Source organism: Gavialis gangeticus, unplaced genomic scaffold (assembly GCF_001723915.1).
Source record: "Gavialis gangeticus isolate Ggan-Ray unplaced genomic scaffold, GavGan_comp1, whole genome shotgun sequence".
In the NCBI taxonomy this organism is placed as follows: Eukaryota; Metazoa; Chordata; order Crocodylia; family Gavialidae; genus Gavialis; species Gavialis gangeticus.
Window position 1 is genome coordinate 39,385,937 of NW_017728998.1, and position 16,515 is coordinate 39,402,451.

A 16,515-nucleotide genomic window follows, 5' to 3' on the forward strand; every position below is an offset into this window, starting at 1 on the left:
ACGGGAAAGGTTATACTTACTTAGACTTTCTTAATGCCTGGCGGGAAAGTACTGCCAGCATTAAAAGTATACAACAGAAAGGAAAGAGCCAGTAGATTTCCCCACTCTTTTCCCTAAAACAGAGCATACTGAACAGGCCAGTGCTCAGCACTCTCTCTCAGCAGCACCAGGGTCCTGTTGCTTCCACAAACAGGCTGCAACACACGTGAGGCATATGTTGGTTATCACTTGTTCAACCTCCACTAAGTGCTTAGGAGCACTCGGGGCTCCTGTCACATGTTTTTATTTGTTTCTCAAAGGGCAGCTATCTTGGTCTAGAGAATGGCTGACTAGGTTTTACCTATGAGATTGTGGAATTCTTTCTTCAGGTATCAGCCCCTGATCCTTTGAGTTGTTTTTTGTGCCTATACAACCACATTCTGGTTGTATGTCTCTTGGTACCAGAATGGTTGTGTATATACCACCTTTTGTGTCTGCTGCTGTCCCTAGATCATTAATTAAAAGAGTCTCAGAGTTGCTTTAACTTTTATGCACCTGCCTGCCTCTCCAAGGGGCTGTTCCTAAAGCCAGCAGTTATTAGAGCATATACTCTTTTATTGCATCAATTGCCTGTAGAAGGTGGAGCAAGAGCAGCTCTTAAAGAGTTGTTACAACAATACTTTTCCCAAGTCATTTGTCCTTGCCCTGCTTCAGCATTCTGAAAGGGCACCGTTGCTGGAGTGCCCTGCAGTCCATAAGGAGTTTGCAGTGTGTCATATTGTAACTCCTGCTGATTGCTTTTAGAAGATCATTCTAAAACCTCCTGGGTATTTGGTGTGTCTGGTTCATCAATGCACCCACTTTGAGTCTGTCTTTTGCTGCTTCCCCTTCACCCATGATCATCTCATCACAGTTGGCATCTAGGTTCATGTTGATAGCATCTGTATCTGTTAGTGCTTGAGTGTTGTCTTATATGTACTTGATGTCAGTCCAAATCTCTGTTTATACAGTTTACAATTCTGTAAGGAGGTAGGAAAAATTTCATATTAATACCAACAGGAGATATTTCAAGGGAAGCATTGGAAGTCTTTTGTACTGTATCTCAGAGTTGACAAAGGCCATTTCCCAAATTCGCTCTCTTACAAGGTATTTGTTTCCAAATCCAGACGAATCAAATCACTTCCTGGATGACAAAGTGATAACCTTGTGGTACAGTATAAAGGCTCATCAACAGATCAAAGGATCTGAATGAGAATTCAGACTATGTAACTGCCAATGCTAAAGTATATCCCAGCTATAAACTTACATACATTTTTTCCTTATCCAAGATCCTGATTTTCCCAGAAGGCACCTGTACAAATCGTTCTTGCCTCATCACCTTTAAACAAGGTGAGAGTTATTTTGTTGTATGCTTGTTGTTAAAATATCATGGGCAAGAGTGACACGTGTTTTGAAAAGTCAGTTCATTTGGAGTGGGGTGTCATTTATTTACCTATCATCTATGATGGACCCATCCAGTTATTAACTCTTCTAAAAATCCAGATTTTCATAACTAGGGTATTTACTTGTAACATTTTAGATTATTTGCATTACAGTAGTTTGAAACAGTCTATTTAATTTTATGTTGCTTGCAGTTGATTCACTTTTTCAGTTTCCAGAAGCTTGCAGACTGAAGTTGGACTAATCTGTTTCACTTTCTTTCTAGCTTATGCTGTGGTCATGAAGGACTAAAGGATGTCCACTAATTTTATATAAAGATTCTTCATTGAGAATTAAAAATTAACTATAGAACCTCTTCTATTATACTAAGTTTTATAAAAACGTTATAGAAACTCATTTTCACCCAATCATATTCCTTTAGTTTGAGAAGCATTTAGGTTTTATCTGGCAAACCTCTAATATTTAAATTATTATTGGTTCAAATGTAGAAGTACCTCTGAACTGTATTGTGCCATATAGGATAATTAACAGTTGCATTTATCCTGAGAGCATTCAGATAGTCCTTTTGTGCAATTTATACCTGTTAGTTGTTCACATCTAATATTAACACTTCAATGTAAATCTTTGCTGCACAGGGTTTAGTAGCTGATTTATAAAATCTACTCAGTCTGGTGTTTAGTGGGATTAGCACAACAGATTATTTGCCAGACAGAAGAGAGGCTTTAAAATGGCACTGTCTGTCAGAAAGCAGTCTCTGCTGCTGCTTGCCCATGAAGGCTCTACAGGCCTTTCAGGTGCCTCCATAAGGCAGTTCAGGAATCCACAAGGTGGTGATTTGCTTCTAACCCTTGTTTAGCTGAAATAGATCTTGCCTAATCATCTTTTATGGTATTCTGCTTAAGGGTCATATGAATAGCTAGGCCATAGTATTTTCTTAATGACTGACATTTATTCAGAGGGAGAACAATAGTTCAGAAATTGTGATACCTAGAAATAGTTCAGAAAGTGTGATGGTCCCTAAAGCTACGTATTTAGTCAGTGTTGACCAAAGAGCTGTAATAACATGTGTACATCTAAGTGAATTGTAGCAAAATAAAAAAACTACAGTGCAGTAGTTAACATTTGCACAATTCAGCAAGAGAAAATACTTTCAAAGTACCACAACTGATAGAGACAGATAGTATATATGTGCTGTTATGCACGACTGCAGGAAGGAAAAACATACTTGTAGTAGCTAATGTATGATCTACTGTAGGTAATGAGTTGAAGAGCTTAATATCACCAATTTTGAAAGGAATTGAGAAATCTGAGGGAGTCGCTTTTGTTCTAAACCCTTTTCTGGAGCTCAGCCACACTGAAGAAAGGGTTTTTCTTATATCGCTTGTCCTGTTTTACTTCAAAAAGAAAAAAAAATAGCGCTCAGTTTTCGGGTTCTTTTTTTAGTTGGTTGGGTTCATGATTGTACCATTTGTTTTTCTCTCCCACAGCTACAGCTCCCCATTGCCTTAATCAATTAATATTTCCCAGTCATATATTTATATTTTAAAGAGTGATTTATGGTTTCAGGTGCCTTCATTCCAGGAGTTCCTGTGCAACCAGTGCTGCTCCGATACCCAAATAGGATGGTAAGTAGATAATTCTTCAGAAGCTTACACCTCTGGAAATAATAAAAAAAAAATATATATATATCTACACATAGGTGCTCTGACTCTTTATCACTAGGGATTCTGCTGTTATCCATTTTAAATCTATACCTAATGGGCCCAGTTGCTTTGACCTAAAGGGGTAGCCAAGGATTCCCTACTGATACAAAAATATCCTCTACCTCAGTGAGATGTGCAGTATTTGTTCCCCCTCCTCCTCCGTATAGTCGGGGTGTGCCAGGATTTACAGGAATACTATTAGTGTAATGGGTTTAGACAGAAAGATGACTTAGACTTCTTTCCCAAAGCTCAACCAAAGTCAGACATTCTGTTTCTAAACAGACATTCTGTTTCTACTAGGAGACTTGCTGCTTTCCTGGTAGAAATCACAAGAGTACAGATATTCAGGATTTTTCTTTCAAAGCAAGAACAGCCATTCCAAGAGAACAACCAGAGTTAAATAGCTCCTGGGAGATCCAACTTCTATATACTTACCTTCTGACAAGCTACAGTACAATAGTCTAGTTTCCCAGTGTGTTTTGCTCCCAACTTCTCCCTCTTCCTCCACAGGTGCGAGGAAACAGTGTGTTACTTGGCTTGGACTCTACTGCTCCAGCCAAGCAGAAAGCTCCCTCACAGCCCTTACATTGTGCTGCAGGAAAAGACAGCCTGAAAGGCAGTCTGAGTCATCCAATCAGGGCTGCCCTGTGCACCGCTGTCATCTGTTGCTAGGCAGACTGGGGAGCTTGCAGAGCATGCTGACATGCGTGCACAGGGGCCCTTGGGTGCTCAGCACCATGTCACTTGAATGTCTGTCTAACGGTCTCTGGATGAGTTTTTTTTACCAGCGAGGAGACAAAAAAGGGAGAATTCTCCCAGATCATGTGAACTTGTGTATACAGCCCACATTTGCACCTGAAAGGCTGACTTATGATAGTAATATAATACAGTAGAAGGGGCATAAGAAATGAAATCCTACTTTAAATACATGCTTGCTATGTTTTTCTTGCAATATGTGAAAAGGCAAGTGAGTAGCACTTATGTACAATGGCACACTCTCTTTATAAAGTAGTACCAGTTTCCCAAATCTGAAATGTTTGCTGCCCTTGTTCTTTGTCTTGGTGTTTAGTCTAGGTTTGTCATGGTTCTTCCTCTGTTTTTCTTGAGTTGTTCGTTCTTTCTTCTAGTATTAACTGCTCCCCCGAAGTACTTCTCTTGCTTCCTGAAGCATTCTATGTTGTTTAGCAATTCAGACTGCTGTGCTTTCAGTAGTAATCTGTGGTAGTATTCTAGTGTCTTGTGAAAAACAACCATCCAACTACCATTAACACACTTTCCAAATCCTAGTCGCACACAACTGAAAAATCAAACCCTAATTATTTCATGTATCCAGCATAATTCAGTTTTCCACAAAAATACATTTCTGGGGTTTTTTATTATTGTATCACATTTATAAAATGTTCTAATTTGATTGGCTTAGCAGAGAGAGTCACTGCCTCACTGTTCTCTAAGGCTAGGGACAGAAATTACACTTAAACCAGTATAAGTAATCAGACACCAGTTCAGATCTGTAACACAACAGAAGTTCAGTGCACATAAACTGCTTGTAAAATGGCCAAAGCCAGTTTCAGATAAACCTGGATGGATGTAGTATCGGACTTAACTGATCTAGGTTAAATTGGTCTGTTGAACTTCTGCCCCAGATCCCCTCCAGACTCAAGTTAACTCACAGTTCCCCAGCATCCCAGGGTGCTTTGCACTTCTCCCCCAAACCTCCCTTCTCAGGTGAGTGAGCTAGCCTTAGCCCAAACTGTCTGCTTCAGCTGAGCAGGGAGGTGTGCTCTAGCACCCCCAAACCACCACCTTCTGGCTTGGGCCACTGCAGACATGTGGCTGCATTTCCTGAATCTAAAGTGAATGTCTATTTAGTTGCTTATTGGTTCAGTCTACGCAGTTTAGACTGACCTGCAAAGACTGATTCAATCTCAGCCTTGGGCTTTCTGATTGTCTGTACTTAACCTAAAGCTAAGTACAAAATGCAGCCTGCAGGCTGGATGTGGCCCACCAGACCAGTGTATCCAGCTCACAGGGTCCCTAAAAAACTTAGAAAATTAGTATTGATTGATCTGTCCCTGGCTGCCTGTCATGCTTGATGGCTTGCCAAAACTCAGTAAGCAGCCCTCCACCCGAAATAAATGCCTGTCCCTGGTCCTAAAGCTTTGTGTCAAATTGCGTTTATGTAACTTTACATGCTAATGTTGTGCAGCCATTAAAAATCTTCAGAAATGGATTCATAAGATAAATAAGAGATACAGAGTGCATGCCCCCCACAATACATTTCTTAAATTCTGGGCAGTTCTGATTCATTGTCCTGGATTGTCCATCTGTTTCCATCCCATGAAAATGCATCTGTAACTGATAATTGTGATAGTGTGTGTATTTAACCTCCTGGAATAATTCTAATAAACTAAATTTTCTTTCTACCTGCATGAAAAAAAATGCTCCACTAATGCTGCCCAATTAAATCAGAAAAAATATTTTTTGAAAATAATGTAAGATACCATAATCACATAACTGTTCACAAATTTTGGTCAAATATGGCAAAGAATGTTAGAAAAGTTTAAGCCAAAAAACTTGATGTTTCAAGCTCACCTTTTCATTTCATGCCTACTAATAAAGAGAGAACCCCAAAAAGGAACACAGCAGTGGATTTTGGCTAGAATAAAAAGAAAACAATTTGTATGTGTTCATTTTTGTAGCCATATAGAAAGGACATCTGGGGGTTTGCAATTAGGTTACACTGCAACAAAGAAACTTGAGGTATTTTACTAATGAATTGCAAGGCATATACTAATGAATTTCCTTTTGCAGCACACCTGTAAGGAAGGTAGAACAGACATTAACTCAGTTGCACAGGTGGAGAAACATAGGGAAGAGGATACTGGTGGTGAAGAGTAGAGCTGGTATTAAAACTTTGATCTTCTGACTTCTAGTTTGTGTTTTAATTGCAAACTCACTCTTTTGCTTTACTTCTGAACTTCTCCCCCAAGCTGTACAAGAGTAGAATAGAAATGCACTGTATTTTGCATTTTTAAAGTTTGCCCTATTGCTGCCAGTCCAATCACATAGCTGATAGCTTGAATAAAGGCTGCACTGAGTTTATACTTGCTGAATAAACAGCAGCATTGTATTAGGACTTAACAGGAGGTAATTACAAAAAGTTTGTTTGATTATGCATCATTGTAAATATATTTAGTTTTGGCCAAACTCCATTTCTATTCCTATTAACCCTACAGCACCAGTATGACTTTAGGCATAAGAGCAGGTTTCTATTCAGGAAGCTCCAGTGGACCTGGTGTTCTAATTGTTGCATCTTTAGTAAATACTCACTCATCATGTAAGAGATAGAAGAACCCAGACTAACTTTGCAGATGACAAATTAAGTTAGGTTAATTTCAGGATAATTAAAATTTTTCAGGGATTACTTTAGGGGGACCATACAGTTACAAAAACCAATCTGTCCAATACCCCCACTTCCTACTGTCTCAATCCGAAGGCTAAAAATAAAACGCAGGTTGTTGGTGGTTCTTCTTGCTGCAGCTTCCTGTTTTTTCCAGTTAGAGAGTCTTTTAAGGTGTTCTTTAAGTACAAAAAATTGGTACTGTCTATGCCAGGGGTGGGGAAAAATGCGGCCCGGGGGCCAGATGCAGCCTGCCTGGCCATTCTGTCTGGCCCACAGGGCCCCTACAAATTTAGAAAATTAATATTTATCTGCCTTGGGCTGCCTGTCATGCGGCCCTTGATGGCTTGCCAAAACTCAGTAAGTGGCCCTCTGCCCAAAATAATTGCCCACCCCAGTCTAGGCTGTTCATTTAGTCATTAATGTCATATTGGTATAGTAGTAGACCAGAATCTTGTTAGACTATAATCTGAGTCTAGAGACACCTTCATAACCAGCTTTTTAAAACTACGCTGAACGACAGAAAACGTTATATATGGAAGCAGTGTGTCCATTGGGTACAGGATGGGATAACTGAAATGGCTGTTCTGTATCTGCTTCTACCACTGTCATACTGCTGACCTTGTGTTATAATAGTATCTTTCCTAAGTTCTGCCTGCCCAGAAGTGTAATGAGAATAGCAGTTATGATTTTGTAAAGTGTTTTTAAATCTATGGATAGAGGTGACTATTATTAAAGATTTAAACTTAAAAAAATAATTCTCAAAGAGAAAAGGACATCAAAAACAGCAGACCTTGCACTAATGACTGAGAAGAAGCTAAAGATATAAGAAGTGGCTTAAGCAGGCAGTAGTATGAAACGTTGAAACTATGGTACAAATTTTCAAAGTTATTTACAGAATGTCAATACAGTAAATCATTCAGATGTTTTTAAAAGTACTAAGAAATGCGATTGCTAAATTGAAGTACTTTAGCATACCTTAGATTTGCAAAGGCAAAATTTAAATGCATGCCCTACTCATTAGTCTTTATTTATAAGAACTTGAGTAAATACACCCATTTTGACTTTACTCGGACCATCTGTCCCTTATACTCATTGTCAGAGTGAATGTAATAGTAGAAAGAAAGGAACCATCGCCAGCAACTATTTAAAAAAATATAATTAATTTGACCTGATTATCCCCTGTGCATTTATTTTTGGGGGAGAAATATGGCCTGATGCCTCTAGATTATGTTGTACTGTATGAAAGAAGTCCTGAAAGTGGTGGTTGGATTATTTCTTTTAATTTTCCTGCTTGTTCGTGAACAAGCCTGTCAATGTCTAGACTCAATGATGACTGGAGAGCTCAAGTATGTGATGATAGACTTCTGATACATGTTTAAATAAATGGAGCTTTGGTTTAAAATCCAACACCCACATTCCATCAATTAAGGTGATAAGAGCTCATGATAAATATCCTTGCTGCCTCCTGCTGATCCTTCAACAAAACCAGAAAATATCAGACTTCACATTCCTAAAATTTCTAAGATAAAAACAAGCAGAATTGGCTTTATTTATTTTTAAAGAAGTCCTTTCCAGTCTTAAAGGAGTACAAGATATCCTTCCTCCTACTGCCTTTTTGGGAAAGTTTAACCTACAAAAGCATTTAAAAGCTGAAGCAAGCGATTTAAAAGGGATTGGTATTGCATAACTTCAGCTTTAAGACTGCTTTCTTATCGTGGCTAAGAGATCTGCAGTATCACATTTAACAGGAACTAATATATCTTTTAAAATAAGGACAAATATATGCTGAAGTTACTTCAGACCAGATTCTGTTGGCCCTTTGGGGGGGAGTGGTCTTGAAACACTGGGATACTGCCAAGTTACTTTTTGAAAGTGTTACTATTTTGTAGCCCTTAAAGTGTCTTTGTAGCACTAATGACAGCTTGTACAGCTGTACACTTACTTTTTTGTAGCTCTACAAGAGCCAGTCCCCAGGCCAGGTAAAACTTTTCCACTGACCTTCATGGGAGTTAGAATACAGCCTAAATCACAGTTGGGCAATTATTTTGACCAACAGGCTGCTTGATGAGTTTTGGTGAGGTATTTAGGGCTGCACACGCACAGTCTTTCAGAAAATATCATTTTAACAAATTATAGATTAAAAAAAATCATATGCTAAAAAGCAAACATCTACTATAATGTACTTTAATTTTATTTCAGAAAATAATTTCTCTCCTGGATGTATGTGTTTCTGTATAGTGCATATAGAGGTGATTGCATAATAGCTCAAAATAAAGTCTTACTGTTGTTTATATTGTTGGGGATGGATGTAGGTGAGAGGCTGCCCATGCACTAGGCCCCAAGAGCTGGCCGGGAGTTGGGGGAGGGGGGGCAGGGGGCACATACAGCAGAGCTTGCCCAGGCAGTGTGGTATAGGTGTGGTCTGCCCCCTTCCCCACTCCATCTGGCCAGCGGCTGCCCTGCAGTGCTCCACATGGGTCTCAGCCCTCACTGCTTCCACCGAGGGCAGCCTTTACCCACCAACAGCTCTAACCCTGGCCAGAGTACACAGCTTCATAGAGGGGCTGCAGCTGCCTGAGTACTGTTTGGCTTTGCTGCAGGTACTACTTGGCCACCTGCAGGTGGCTGCTTATCACACCAGACAGGTAGAGTGGGTAGAGGGTGGCTGGGACCTGGAGCCCCACACACTAGGGCAGGAGCCACTTGGCTTCAGCTTCCCCCCTGCCTGGCTGGGTGTGTGGTGCACAGCATGCATCCCCACAGCTGCCACCATTTCCCCATGCTACCTCATGCCTGGAGCACTGCAGCAGGGGCAGGTGGAGGAGCTGCTGGAGGCAGGAGGAGGCAAACAGTAACTGGGCAGCTGTAGGCACACCAGGAGCCACCCCACCAGGCCTATTTGATGTGCTTTAAAAGGGCATGGACCTAAGCCCATCATGGGAACTGTAAGCCTCCCTGAATAAGGGAGGGCACTAGGGACAGGAAGCTCTGCACATTGGCTGGGGCTGGGGCCATTGGCGGGCACAGGCAGGAGCGTGGCATGGGTAGGAGCACAGCTTGGGTTCGGCCCCATGTGGAGCAGTGCAGGGCTAGCCATGGGCCTAATGTAATCAATTGTTAGGTACCTGCTCACAGGCCAGATTAAATCAGTTTGTGGGTCAGATCAAGCCTGCAGGCTGTATTTTGCCCACCCCTGTTCTAAATCATGTAAAATATCTGTGAGTACAAAACTAAATGAATTAACTCTGGCTTGAACTGAAATATTTTTCAAAACTTGTCATATTTGGTATTACTGTGGAAATACAGATGTTAGTGGGTATGTCTACATGAGATGCTTTACTCGAGATGAGAACAAATTTATCCACACTTAAGTGTCACTGTCTACACATGTAGATGCTTACTGTGCAGTAATTTGCTGTAATTGTAGGTAAATTTGCTACCTGTAAATACAAGTAGCAAATTTACTTATGATTTGTTACTGCACCTTAAGGCAGCCAACAGTGTGTAGACAGCCAACAGTGAGCAAACTTGCTGCCAGGCCGGGCAGCAGGTTGTGGGAGATTGCTTCCTGCCCTTGGAATCTGTCTTCTGCCAGGACAGGCTCTGCCACCAGAGCTAAGGCATGGATAATGTCCCCGTGCAGCAGGGAGCTCCACGGCCTCACTCCTCATTTGCAGAGCAGGGGCTGGGGACAGGCTCCCCAGTCCACAATCATGGAGCTGAGGCTGGGAACAGGTCCCAGCCCTGTGCCCCAATGTGGTGATCAAGGTGTGGGACTTAGAAAGAGCTGCAGGGGAGGGGCAGGTCCTAGCCCACTGCCCTGATCTGCTGGTTGCCCCATCAGTGCATTGGGGCAGGGGGCTTGGACCTGCCCCTCCCCTGCTACTCTTTCCAAGCTGCCTGCCCCCAATTGAGGTGCTGAGGCCAGGAGCTCCCTGTTGCTGGGACAGGAGGACATTGTCTCTGCCCTGGCTCCAATGGCAGAGCCTGCCCCAGCAGCAGGCAGCTCCTGGGGGCAGGGAGCAATCTCCCAGTTCCTGCCAAGAGACAGCTGTCTCCTGGCCCTATGCTCCCTGCCAGTCTCTGAGCTGGCACTCAGCTGAAGCCTAGTGCTTCCCCTGGCTGTTACAGGGAGCCATTGCAGGGCTGGAGGAGGCAGGGGTAGCAGATCTGTTCCCGCCTCCCAGCATTTCCTGGGGTGAATTTACTGTAGAGTAAGCTACTATAGAGTAATCCCACCCTGCAGCATTTGCATGTGTAGACACGCCCAGTGATAATATAATAAGCTAAGGAATTCTAGTCAAGTTCTGTTGGGGTGGTGCTGTGCTATGTGTTGGAGAGAACCTTAAGATTGTAAAACAGCCTCTACTTCACCAAATTTTATTCCTAATATCTGCAGTTGTATCTTGTCTGTTCTGTTTTTGTCATGTCACATGTTTTCTTTTGTTTTTTTCCCTATAGGATACTGTGACTTGGACGTGGCAGGGCTATTCATTGTAAGTTTAACACTTTTAACCTGTAATGACTTAATCTCCCCTGCTATAGCTGTGAGTTGCTAGTAGAGGACTGGTGAACCAGGACAAGTTTCTATCCCTGCTTTAGGTGAAGGTGTGTGAAAGATTGGTTGGGGGGCAGGGCTGTCCTTAGGGGGGGCCAATCAAGGCAACTGCCCCTGCCCCATGCTTTGGGGGGCCCACAGAGCCAGGCAGAGCAGCTGCAGCAACTCAGCACCACCACCACCAGCTTCACATCCAGCTGCTTGGCATCCCCCTGCCACCGAATCTGCCACCAGCTTCTTTGCATCTGGGGCATGCAGGTACGGGGCACCTCACAGGCTGATTTGCCCCAGGCCCTGCACCTTGTTCAGGTCATCTCTGGAGGAGGGGGAGGGCAGGAACATGAAGCTGGGAATGGATAAGGAAATGGGGGGGTGGAAAGGAAATGGAGATGGGGGAAGGATGGTAAAATGAAGGAAGTCAGCTACTGAAAGATAAAATAAAAAGAAGTAAAAAACCTTGTTAAAGACATAAAGACCAAGTAAATTAAAGAAGGTCTTATGTTTTAATTAAATGGGATTTGGGATTGAGTGTGCGGGTGCTGGTCATGCATCGTGGCTGGGAGGAGGGAGTGGTGAGGGAAGGTGCTTGTAAAGGGAATTACTGCCCCTGCCCCATTAGGGAAGCCCCAGTTAATGGGGGACCCAATTGGGCCCCTCCCTTTTTTTCTCCCCCTCCTCCATCCCCCCAGAGCCAAGTCCTGGATGTGTGTACCCTGTGATCTGGCTAGTTGGCATGTGCTCTGCAGGCTGTTTGCATGTGGGGGCAGGAGGAGGAGTTGGCATGGTGTCAGAACATGCCTCCCCTGTGGCAGTAAAATTCAGGGGGTGGAAACTTTGTCCACACAGAATAGGCAGCTCCTCTGTGGAGAGTGACTACACATTAATGGAACGTGAGCTGGGTAACACAAAGCAGAGGGAAACCTGCCCTGGAGTGGCATAACTTTTAAGCTGCCTAAAGTGCGCTTAAAACTAGTTTCAGGTGTTAGTGTGCGGACAGCCCAGGGGTTAAGAGTAGGGAAGTCCAAAATGGGCTGTATTCGGTTCAGACTTGGATTTGGCCCAATTCAGGGGACAGTGATTTGATTTGTTGATTTGGATCACGGTCCTGATTCGATTTGGCCGAATCCAAAGATTCCCAATTCAGAGAATCTGTGATTTGGCCATAGACACAGCTTTAAATGTTTTTTCTACATACCTCGAGGTATCAGGCATGGGTTGTTAACACTGACATGGTGGGGCAGATAGAGCATCACATAGAAGTACTTCTGGTCCACTCCAGTTCCACTGCTGAGCATGCAGCACCCCTTCCCCCCACCCCCGCACTCCTCTGGTTCAGCAACCAGCTGCAGGGGGGTCCTGGGTGCACTGGTGGGAGGGTCCTCCATGCACTCTGCAGTGGACCCAGAAGTGGACTGGAAGTGCTTCTGGTCCCCTTCCAGGTCCTCCACCAAGTGCACTGGGGACCCCCATGCTTCCCAGGGACGTTCTATCTGCTCTACCATCTCAGTGTTCACAAGCCGCCTTGTACTTTGAGGTATGTAGAAAAAACATTTAAAGCTGTGTTTGAAGCATGAAATCTCTCTGAATCTCTCCAAATCAATTCAGAGGGTTCCAACTGTATTCGGAGAGATTAAAGGGTCTCCTGATTCAATTCGGATTCGGAAATTCAGCTGCTGAATCAATGCCAAATTGAATCAGCGACTGAAGCTTTGCACAGCCCTAATTAAGAGCTGTAGGAGCCACCTAAAATTAATATGTAACAAGGCCCTTACTTTTCCTTTCTTGTGTATTTTCCTTTTTGACATGTGTTGTACTTCAGCAGACTTGGATAAGAATTTCTTACTGTTCTATTTCCTGTCTCTTTGAGATCATCAACATTGAAAAACCACAGGCATGAGCAATTTCCTGAATAGTATTTATTTTAATCTTTTCTGCATGTCATTTTAACCTTCAGCATATTGACATTTGTAGCTGACTTAAGGATTCACCCCTAGATGTAATAGGAGAAAAGATCAGATTTAGCAGGGATTAGCGAAGAAAAGGACAAAATAGGGAGGATTCCTGGAGAAAGGAAGTGGTCATACAGTGTAGCTTGTATGAAGCATAAGGAATGTGCTGAAGTAGAGTTTGAGAGTAGAAGATAAGGGGAAGCAAGACAAGGATGCAGAGGAGAAGAGATGAGAACAGATGTGGAGGTGGGTTTAAAATGAGTAGACCCTTGAATGAAATAGGAAGCTCTGAATAATGTCTGCCTTCTTTCTCAGTTTGGATATAGGACCACAAAGTCTAAATTAATGTCCCCTAATTGTAACAGGCAGCATCAATATGCTCCTAGTGCTGTTTTACAAAGTATTACCATGCAAGTCTGAAAAACTCTTGGCCCTGATCCTAATTTCACCTACTGTTTTTTGTATTGTTTTATGTCCCATGTATTATGGGGCTATGTGCTCTAAATCAAAGTTTGAGTGGATTTTTGTAGTTCACTTTACTCAAGAGAGAGCTTTATTTAGCTCCCCAACTCTGTCCCTCTAATCCTCCTGAAAAAAAAGGTTTCCCAAACAGGATTAATTCCACTCAAGGATGGAATTGACTTTATTATTCTCTATTTAAGGCTGTCTCACTTAGCTTTAAAGTAATGATACAATGCACATGCTTGCAGTCAGATGTGGAAGTAGTTATTTGCATCTCATTTCCCAATTTCCCATACCATGTTAAAACGCATTGCCATTTCCTTATTATGACAACATTTGTATGGCGCTGTTGTTGAACAAAATGCCTATCAAATCTCTACACCTGGTAGGGACATTAGCGCCACTTTTGCATCTGAGATAATTTGGAGACATAAAACACCTTGACATCCTCTATGACCTTAGGGCAGAGATTAGGACTAAAGATTTCCTGTTTGTCATGCTACCAGTCTTTGCTTCTGAGACATTCATAGAGGTTAAGGTCAGAAGGAGAACTTAGCATCCAGTCTGACTTGCTGTACAAGACATGCCTCATTAGCCAGTAAATCCTATATTTTAAGGTAAATAATTTGTGTTTTAGTGAATCCTGTCATCCAGAAAAGTATTTCATCATCTTTCTCCATCTTTTGAGATATTTTTAAGTTCATGGGGTCTTCACTTTGTGATTTAAACAACCAACAAGTGCTACCAAGATGCAAAATAATTTCATTTTATAGAGAGAATGGTGAATGTGTGTGTGAGTAACAGGGTGTATACATCTGGATGTATACATGTACATATATATACATAAGTAAGCTGTACACCTCTGTGGCCCTGGAAAATTGCCACATCTCTGCCCTAATTATCTTGACGAATAATTACTGAAAATTTGATACTAAATTTAATAGGAGTAAGTAATAAATAGGTCATCTTTTTCATAGTACTGTATGGCAGAAGTCCAAAAAATGCCAGTGCAGGGTGTGGAGATGTTGTCAAAATAGCATATTATTTACAAATCAGCTGAAAATAGATTAAATGACTTATGTTTTTAAAGATTTTTTTATTCGCATCCCCAGCAAACAACTTTGTGCTATGACTATGTGCCAGCCATTCACAAGAGTAGAAGTTGAGGTAAGAACTGTGGTGATTTTGCTACCTTTTGTTGGTTGGTTTAGATAAATTTATTATTTCCAGCATCTTTTCCCAGTACCTAACATTGAGCAAACATTGTTTTTGGCAACAAGCGTAGCAAATTAAGAGGGTGTGAAATGAGTCGTATTCAATTTGGATTCAGATATGGCCCAGATTGTGGGGCAGTGATTCGATTTGTTGATTCGGATCACTGTCCCAATTGGATTCAGCCAAATCCGAATCTGAAGATTTGTTACTAATTCGGAGAATCAGTGATTCGGCCATAGACACAACTTTAAATGTTTTTTCTACATACCTCGAGGTACCAGGCATCTCAGCATGAATGCTGAGATGGTGGGGTGAATGGAGTGTCCTACAGGAGTGCGGGGGGGCTCCCCTCGTGCTTGGCAGCAGAACCAGAAGTGAACTAGAAGTACCAAGCGTGCAGGGGACCCCCTCCCTCCCTGCACCTCCAATTGGCCACAGCAGGATCCTGGGTGCCCCCCCCCCCAACCTAAGAGACACCAATTGCTGAGCCAGCGGGTGGGGAGTTCCTCACACAGTGGCAGACCCAGAAATGGACCAAGCACACTGGGGACTCCCCTTCGCTCCCATGGAACATTTCATCCAACCCACCATCTCAGCGTTCACAAGCTGCCTGGTACCTTGAGGTATGTAGAAAAAACACTTAAAGCTGTGTCTATATCCATATCATCAAATCTCTCTGAATCGATTCAGAGGGTTCCAGTTTGATTCGGAGATATTAAAGGGTCTTCTGATTTGATTCAGGTTTGGCTGCCGAATCGGGCCGAATCTCTGCCGAATCGAATCAGTGACCAAAGCTTTACACAGCCCTATAGCAAATGGCTTAACATGTTAGCTTATGCTTCAGGGAAACTTTGTGGGTATAGATTTACCCCTGCTGATAGTGCTGACATTTGTTAACCTGACAAGAGCCCATATGTGAAAGTGGTTATGAGAGATTGCAATTCCATTTTTACAGTTTTATGGTACAAAATGACTGGTATCACACAGTTGGCAAATATTTGGATTGACTGTTCCTCTGAAGATGGAGCAGGCTGAGTGAAAAAGTCACATTTTCTACCCTTCCAAAGTTGAATGTTAATTGTATTGACATACACTGCATGGCAGCTGCTATATTTACACTAATGGTTTTTCACAGCTGAGAGCTAGCTACTTTTAAGGAATTTGATCATTAGACTAAATGTTTGTTCTTAGAAAAGCTGGGCTGGACCTAATGAATTTGTTAACTTTGTTAACAGTAAGAAATAACAGGCCAGTATAAATATGGGTATATTTGGTAAGGATAAAAATGCATGCTTATTTAAAAACTTGAGGTAAACAGTAACTTATTTCTCAGCAAAGATTTAATAACTGGATGCAGTAGTATGGATATTAAAGTTTAATTGCTTTGCCAAAGGATTCTATGCTTAGTAACGTGCTAGGCAGTATTAACGAAGAGCAGAGCTAAACTGTGTTTGTCTAATAATAAGAGTTGTTTTTGAGGTTTCTCCTTCCTCTCATTTCTTCATTTGTAAAATTCAAGACTTAGCCCTAGCTCTTCCCTACCAATGGTACAACTTGCTGAGGTTTGTTCTTGTCAATAAGAAGCACAATATTATCTCTGTTAGCTGTACAAACATCTACATGTGATTTACACAATAAACCCAAATATTTAAAATAGAAATCCACAATATCAACCTGTTGCCATCTTTATGAATTCTTTGCAACAGAAGAATAGCTGCATATATTTTCACATAGGAAAAAAGTGTAGTGCTACTATAGTCAGAAAAGTTATGAAGGGATTCTTTGAGTCTGAAAAGGCTGAGAACC

At 42.0% G+C, this 16,515-nt stretch overlaps 1 protein-coding gene and 1 long non-coding RNA gene across 3 annotated transcripts in view; one reads left to right on the forward strand and one right to left on the reverse strand.

Moving 5' to 3' along the window:
* LPCAT2 (lysophosphatidylcholine acyltransferase 2) overlaps window positions 1-16,515 on the forward strand; it is a 65,186-nt gene that overhangs the window by 27,733 nt on the left and 20,938 nt on the right. For both annotated transcript variants that reach the window (XR_002095433.1, XM_019505733.1), the window contains exons 5-8: window positions 1,308-1,368; window positions 2,986-3,044; window positions 10,987-11,021; window positions 14,607-14,661. Coding sequence is in view for 1 of the 2 variants with exons in the window: in XM_019505733.1 (XP_019361278.1) it covers window positions 1,308-1,368; window positions 2,986-3,044; window positions 10,987-11,021; window positions 14,607-14,661 (210 nt within the window). In the remaining variant the exon portion in view is untranslated. The remainder of the gene's footprint in view (window positions 1-1,307; window positions 1,369-2,985; window positions 3,045-10,986; window positions 11,022-14,606; window positions 14,662-16,515) is intronic.
* Window positions 2,960-4,581, reverse strand: LOC109289622. The gene is made up of 2 exons (XR_002095434.1): window positions 3,558-4,581; window positions 2,960-3,076 (listed from the first exon to the last, which is right to left on the reverse strand). It is a non-coding gene; the product is annotated as an uncharacterized LOC109289622 (long non-coding RNA).